Raw genomic sequence first — 8112 nt, forward strand, 5'->3', positions numbered from 1 at the left:
GTTATGGTCCGCACCAAGGTGTCCACCTGCCGCCGACAGCAGAGGTGTGAGGCCTTGGTGCTTTGTCGAGTTGTTGCGTTTGGGCCGGCCGGTTCGGAGATGATGTGTGACCTCTGTGTGTGACCTCTGTGATCTGTTTTGTTTCTGCGCAATAGAACGGAAAGATTTTACACAACAGAGTCATTCAAGCTGCAGGTGAAGAGACCGCAGAGAGAAATCTCCACCGATGTGAGTCGCTGTATTTAACCTTTATTCAACCAGGTAAGTCAATTTAGAACTAATTCTCTTTTTCAATAAGGACCTGGACCTAAGTGTGCTGCATGGGAGGAAGTCGGAGAACCTGGAGAGAACCCACGCAGACAACACGCAAGTTGGATTTGAACCTGCAACCTTCATGCTGCGAGGCAACGGTGCTCACCACTGTGCCACCATGGCTGCGACGAGACCAATAGCTGACCCTCAGAGTCAGGAGGCGGGGCTTCCTCCTCTGCAGCCTTCACCTGTCTCACCCATCCCATCGATGGGAATGCATCCATCCTCTATAGACGCTCCTCTCTTCTAACAAACTCGATTGTCCGCCCGCTGTTCACCTCCATCGACCCCATCTTCTGTGAATGGGAGATGGGGTCGATGAATAGACTTCTGGGAGGCATTTTCATTGCCTGTTTTTAACTCTACGGGTGGATAAGACTACCCAACTATAACACACAATAAGCAATGGTGAATGAGAGCTATACAATTTGTAAGCGTTCAATGGTGGGCGGGCGCCGTCGCTGCGGGCAAAACATTTACAAGATGTATTTATGTTTTATTTTTCTAATGTTACTTTGCATCAATTGAGTTATTGAATATTGGTTTTATTTTTATTTGTATTGTTAAATTTGTATTGTTAAATGTCGATGATTTATGTACTAAGGACTTTCAACGGAAACAAGACCGCAAGGGCTTTTTTGAAATGCTCCTCTTAGACAGGATGTTTGACTGTACTTGTACTGTAATACATGCTACTGTGTGACTGTACTTGTACTCTAACATTCTATCTAATAAATATATTCATCATCATCATCATCAAACACTGCAATAGTCCAGTCGAGACATAAAGATGGTCGCAACAAGTTCGCTTTTTGGGCTAAAAGGTTTGCAATACATGATTGAAAGACATGAAAGAGAGACAGTCTTCAATCGTAATTAGAGTATTTGTATTGCGTTACTTGTTTGATCTTATTTAGTCTTGAGAGGTGGTAATGGATGGAAGGTCCAGTGAATTAGATTTTTTGCTATTTGGAAGTATCAGTTTGTTTTTTGCCAGTCTTTCTGTAACTTCTCGGTTTGGGCGCATGCAGCGACCGGCGACAGGGAGTAGACTGCTGCTTCTCCACGACTGCCTACTGTAACCAATTTGTCCTTTTGGGGCACTAATAAAGAACTTGAATTTGAACTTAAAAGCTAATTGTAGTTGAATAATAGTTTGTCTTGGGGTGGATGGAGCACATCCCAGTACAATCATGATAAAAGTGTATTTTTGTTTTGGGATTATTTTGATCCAGACAGATGTTATTGTATGTGATCAATAGAAGAGATCTGAGGACCAGCCCATGGGGGAACAACCTTATGTAAAATATTCTTCTTTATAAATAGGTAAATGAAAATGGCTACACAAACAAATTTGTTTTCCACACAAAAAAATGAATGAACTACTGTAACAACACAATTGCTGTCTTTTCCTCCACACCGGCAGGGGGCGACACATCCACCGCAGCCCTGAAACGAGGGCACAAACCTTCCTGCCCGACGACTGTCGTTCCTTCCGGCTCCGGTCCCCTATCAAGTGGAAAGGTAAAGATGTGCACTGGGAAATAATCTAAATATATCTTCTACATCTCATCCTTCACGGAGAAATTATAGTTGGTGATCGATTTTTGCTTATATCGCAAAATAATGCGTTCAAGTATTTTAGCGTGATGCAGCGGCGAAGCGTAGATATCAGCGCCCAAATCGGGGATGTAATCTCGGCTCCGATGTACTCGACAACTGCCATTTATTTTGTAACGCGGGGCCTCCTTTATCCTAGTAAACCTGTTTTAAAGTGGAACTTAATGCGCAAACATCTTACTACGACTCGGAAGTGTAAATCGAAGCATGCTTGTAATGACTTTCAGGCCCTGTGTTGTTCCGGTGTATGAAGCTAATTATGCTAACAGGCTAATCTGTTGGCCTGCTCCGGCTTTCTGCTCCGTGCTCGGATAACTTGATGTCTCTCGTCGTAGATGCTGATGCCCAAGAAGAATCGCATTGCCATTTATGAGCTCCTCTTCAAGGAGGGCGTCATGGTGGCTAAGAAAGACGTCCATCTACAAAAGCATCCCGAGCTCGCTGACAAGAACGTGCCCAACCTTCATGTGATGAAAGCGATGCAGGTGAGAAAGCTGGAGGTCCGGTCTGAACACGGCTCTATGCTAACGTACAGGTGCGGTGCACCTCAGGTGTGGAAGCGACGGGCTACGGAAAGGCACTGCCGGTCTGATGCTGTCAGTGTGCGGTAGTTTCATCATGAGTTTAGACGTGGATGCTGCAGAAGTATTGGTTCTGAACTTTATCCGGTTGTAGCACAGACCATGAGGCCTAATAACAGGACATTTAAGCTTGACACATTTTATTCACAATAAAATCTTGTTTGTGAAGATTACAGGCGCTTTGGGATTTTCTGTTCTTGAAATCATGGTCCAAAGCCGTGCTGAGAGAAGTCCAGACCTGTTGAGAATGTGTAGTAATAGTTTCACATTCTCGTCCAGGTGTATTATGCATTGTTTTGTGTTTTGAGTGCTTGTTATTTTATTTTTTTAGTCATAAAGGTTCTTGTGAGAGTCCTGGAAGAGTGGCAAATGCTTTCTTGCGGCTTTCTAAATTATTATTTTCTTTTAACACATGCCGCTCAGAGAGGATCTTGAGTCTTGTTGCTTCTAGCGACTCAAAGCTTGGGTGAAGTTCAGCTTGTGTATTTCGCTTGGAAAGCTGAAGATGTTAAATGCTTTAAAGAAAGTTTCTCTTTTGTGATACTAAAGTAAACCGAGCAGAGTGTGAGCGAGCTGTTTATTATGGTGTAGGGCCGATGGCCGCTGCGTTGTGATGCATTCCTACCGCTGCAGCGTGAAAAACATCTCATCTGTGCGTTCCTTTTCAGTCCTTGAAGTCCTGTGGGTATGTGAAGGAGCAGTTTGCCTGGCGCCACTTTTATTGGTACCTTACCAACGAAGGCATTCAGTACCTGAGAGACTTTCTCCACCTCCCCCCTGAGATTGTGCCCGCCACCCTGCGCCGCCAGACCCGCCCCGAGACTGCAAGGCCAAGGCCCAAGGGTAGGTTCTGCAACATAAACAGGATTTCTAGCAGTGTAAAGAACTAACACTTTATAAACCTAGAATCAGCAAATGCAACTATAACATTGACCCATTTTTAAGTGTTTAAAGTAAATTAAAATATTACTAAACTAACCTAATAAACAAACATTTATTAGATTGTTTAATGTCCATTCCATTTGTATTATAAATGGTTGCCCTTGTCTGTATGTACGTTGCAGGTACGATGGGATATAAAAATCTAATGCACAGAATTTAACACATTTTTACATGTTGATTTGTGAAATTGCAATGTGTGCGTCCTGGTTTCGTCAGGTGTTTTCTTTTTTTCAGGTGAATGCTGTTTATGCCTGAGTTCAATCTGGGTTTTAATTTCAGTGTACAGTAAAGTAACCCGTAACTAACCCCGGCCTTACGGTCCCTGCAGGAATGGAAGGAGAGAGACCTGCCCGCCTCAACCGCGGAGAGACCGACAGAGATGCGTACAGGCGATCTGCCGCTCCTCGTAAGTTTCCTTTCTGAGTGGCTTTGCTTGTGTTGCAGATGAAGTCACTGATGTGGGCTGTATAAAAAGATTTGAGAAGACCGCAGCTCTTCAGTAAGGGCAGTAAGCGTAGAATAACCTGGGATCTAAGGCCCCCGCCTTGCCCGGTCCAGAGCTGCTGCTGACTGGATAAAATCATCTATGATGCAACAACGCTTTGTGCATGCCACTGGCCAAATGTAGTTTTTGCACTGTTATTTTAAATGCTGCAATATAATCAAATCAGCAAAAGTGTTGATTTAGGCTGTAAATTCAGCCGGCACCTACCTATCGAGGACCGATGGCATGTTTTGTCAGTTTCCCCTTTTTAATTTGAAAGAAACCAGGCGTGTATTTGTCGGCTGCGTTTTTGAAGCCCATTTTGAATTATTAATTCCTGACGTTTCTTCCAGCTGGTGCTGACAAGAAAGCAGAAGCTGGTGCTGGAGCGGCCACAGAGTTCCAGTTCGTAAGTAAAGCTGCTGTTTTTGCACTGTAACACTTTGTGGATTACTTCAAATATTTTACATTCAAAACGGTGACTGAATTCCCTACATTTAGTTTTGGAGACATAAATCCTGAGTTCATCACATTTTGTAAATGCAACCAAATCCGGATGAGGTGCCTTTATCTTTGTTTCCATTGTTGAATTAGGCTCGCTGGAATCTGGGTTTATAGGGCATAACTCACTGTTGAAAGAAAGGAGACAGTGTGTGAACATGTCATATACAGGAAGGTGCTTTGTCATGACTTTTGTGGGGGGGGGGGGGGTCTTCACATTTAACTCCAAACTTTGACAGAATAATTCATACCATGTGAGGATAATAATTCTCACGTGGTATGTAGCTCCAATAAGTCTTATTTCTGTTTATTTGTTTTGCTCATTCTTAGATTTCCTTTAAACCTGAGGTTTTATGTCTGGAGTTTAGGAATGCATATTTAAGCGCGTGGCCGGGTGTCCTGTGAATTTTATCTGATTGTTCTGTTAATGTTATTTATTGATGATCCTTTTCTTCTTGCAGAGGGGAGGCTTTGGACGCGGCAGAGGACAGCAACCTCAGTAAACTTGTCACCCTTTCTGTACAATAAAGAAACAAAAGAACTTGGATGGGTCTGTATTGTGTTTGCAGCAGAAGTGTGAAACATTAATAATAATAAGCAATAATAAGCAAACATCGGACACGGTTAGAACCTGTGTTGATTCAGGACAGCGTAAAAGAGATGTCTGTTGCTGCAAGGTTTCAGATCCTGTTCTCATTGTGTGTTCTGTTGTGTAACTGAAACAATCGGAACTACAGGCGGAACATATTCAGGAGACTTCCTGGTGCGACCGAATCATGACACAGGCCTGGGTGTGAAATACTGGTGTTTATTTGTTGGCACATTTATATTACAATCTTCAGTCTTTTCGCACTGGTTCTTATTCCAGTCCCAAATGACAAGGGAGAAAAGAAAATTCCAGTGACAAATACTTTAGAGAAGACAATGAGTATAAAGTTTCAAGGCTGAGATCAACGGCTGTACTTTAGTGCGCAACTCGGTTGCATGTTTTTTTGGGCTTGTCTTACTGTTTTCATTCAAGATAAATTAAGTCCATTAGGAAAAACGGCCGCTGGCCCATCAGGCCCAATGGAAAAAGCCTCAGCAATAAAGGGGTTTCTAGAAAATGTTTGCTTTGGCCAGCAGATGGGGCAAAATTTTAACTTGGCTCCAGTCAACCAATTGTGGATTTCACAGGAAATATTTACACTAAATCACAAACTCGGGCTTTTGTCACTTACGACTAGGCCTGCCTGAATTTCAGTCAGAAAGCAGCTGTTAAAACTGGACTTCTTTATTGACCACAACCAAGTGAGCATTTTTAGTATATACATATTAGCTTGTCTAAAGAACGAGTGCTCATTCATAATTCAGTTGAGATGTTATTAGTGGAAATCCTCCTCACATTCATTTTGACAGCACCTGTCGACCACAAACACCAACACGAACCACAGAGAGAACGTAGAATCACCCGGGGGTTCGGATTCTCTTAGCTGTGTAGTTTCTTCCCCTTAACATCTAGCTAGACGTTTCACTGAACAGAAGATCTATAATCAATAAGAAGGCTGACGTGATGCGCCGGGTGGCTGATCATAAAGACAGACTTTGGCCACCACACCTTTCTGATAGACAGAAAAACTGTTGCATTGCAGACTTCAGACTTTACATTTACTGCCATTCATAAGAAAATAATTTTATTTATGGCTTATAAATAACTTTGTTTGTGTAAAGCCTGATAAGCTCACAGCCGTAGCAATTACTGGGAAACAGACCATAAATAAGAACATTAGTATTTGCCAAAGACTGCTGCAGACATTCTTACACCCTTTGCAGGATAGCTCTAGATAGAGTTTACAGTTCTCTGTGCTGCTGTATTGCATGGGCTCTTTTTGTAGGGGGGGGGGGGTTGTAATAGGGTACTTTCAAAGTATGCATTTGCTACTGTGAGAGAATATTTTTAAAACCTCATTTATTTTAACAGACTAACCTAAAACATTTTCACAAACCAAAGAGGATTATTATGTGGACTACATTTTAAAGCTGCTTTGAAGAAAAAAACCCCTCAAAACTCATCTGCATATTACAGGTACTTGCTTGTGTAAGATCACAGCAAGAAGACGTTGGAGATGCGGCTATTCCCTCCGGAACTACCGGAGACTAAACCCGGCGTCAAGAGGTGGATTCAAATACATGCAAATACATGATTGACAGATGTGCTAGTAAACAAGTATGATTTAGCTGAATAAACTTGTGATGTTACTGACACTCCAGAGTGGCTGAGAATGTTATTATGGAGCTAAATAAGGGACACAAAGCTTAAAAAGTACATTAAACTGTGTATTGAAAAGGGCCCATGTCTGCTTTATCTCTACTTAGTCAAAGAGGAGACAAAATAAATAAATAAACCAATTACTCCTCTACGGTTACAAATTTATTTTGGACTCAACAAGATGGGGAAGATTATAGATTCTTCACGCTCACCTAGTCACATTTCTTGTTCTCAGTCATCAGATGCGTATTATGCCATCAAGAGAAATTTCCCAACAGCCTTAAATTCAACAAGGTGAGCTCAGTCAGGTCTTCACGCCTCGGTTGAAATGACATGTACAACTCATCGATGTGTCATTTTGGACTATCACCTTTTTGATCTATACAGAAATAAACAATTTACAGTCGACCTCTAACACGTTATCTACAGCGCCTCCGGTTTCACAGTATTGAGCCAGCTGCTGCCTCGTGCCACATCGAGGCCAAAGTGACGCAGCCCGGCTGAGACTTGCCAGAAGAGGAGAGAGAAAGATAAACTAGTATCCAAAAGCGTTTTACACGTTTAAAAACAAGGCCTGAAACTGTACAAGGTTTGTTTGTTCTGCATCCTGCAAAAGACAGCAACGTTGATTCCATTGCTTTTTCAATATCAAGCAGGTGTCCGCCGTGTGTTTTTCTTTTTTTTTGGGGGGGGGGGGGGGCATGCTAAACGAAGGTTTGAAAACAAAATCTAACCTTGACCAAAGGTGCCCACATCAGTCACCGTTGCTATGCAATGAACACAATGTAAACAATTGCTTTTAACCAAACTGAATGTGAGGAGTAAAATGTCTGATTCTTCAGTCCTGAAGTTTGGAATTTTGAAACTACGAGTATCATCATTTAGAAATCCTCTCTCTTCTACTCTCTCAGTATGTAGAGGAAGACTTTATAGTCATGAAAAAAATGAAAGAAGACACCGGAGGACAAAGGTGGTTCATGTCCCACTGTATGTTCACATTCCTTCGCTCTCCTTACAGTTTATTCGGGAGTGATATCTGTAGTGCTCGGCTCGCGTTCCAACCAAGAAACACACTCGATAGTTGAAACTGAAAAGACTACAGCGGGGCCGTATCCTTCTTATTAAGGAGACGTCAATAATCACGACGAGAACCACAATGAAGAGAATCCAAAGATCTTTCGGGTCACTCGGTTAACGCAACGAAACTGTGCTCATACAAGACAGGTCACTTCCCGTAACTCGGTTCATTCGAGAACAGACGTCTTCTATCGGTATAACAGCATTCTCATGGGCATGTTCATTCACAGGAAAATGGGGGGGGGGGGAAGAGAACCATTAAAAAAGACCACCGAAAGCCTTCAGCTTAAGCGCTACGTATACATCTTTACATTACAACAGTAAAAAGTAGTTCTTGCATTCAATAA

The 8112-nt window shown here is 42.3% G+C and overlaps 1 protein-coding gene across 1 annotated transcript; it reads left to right on the top strand.

The window, feature by feature from the left end:
- Positions 1–1794: 1794 nt before the first annotated feature.
- rps10 (ribosomal protein S10) lies at positions 1795–4993 on the top strand. Its single transcript, XM_068742188.1, has 6 exons — positions 1795–1836; positions 2268–2417; positions 3182–3356; positions 3784–3861; positions 4293–4348; positions 4902–4993. Exons 2-6 carry the CDS (start codon positions 2268–2270, stop codon positions 4941–4943), a joined length of 501 nt encoding a protein of 166 aa, XP_068598289.1. The 5' UTR covers positions 1795–1836; the 3' UTR covers positions 4944–4993.
- Positions 4994–8112: the final 3119 nt, after the last annotated feature.

This window comes from Brachionichthys hirsutus, chromosome 8 (assembly GCF_040956055.1).
Source record: "Brachionichthys hirsutus isolate HB-005 chromosome 8, CSIRO-AGI_Bhir_v1, whole genome shotgun sequence".
NCBI classification, from domain to species: Eukaryota; Metazoa; Chordata; class Actinopteri; order Lophiiformes; family Brachionichthyidae; genus Brachionichthys; species Brachionichthys hirsutus.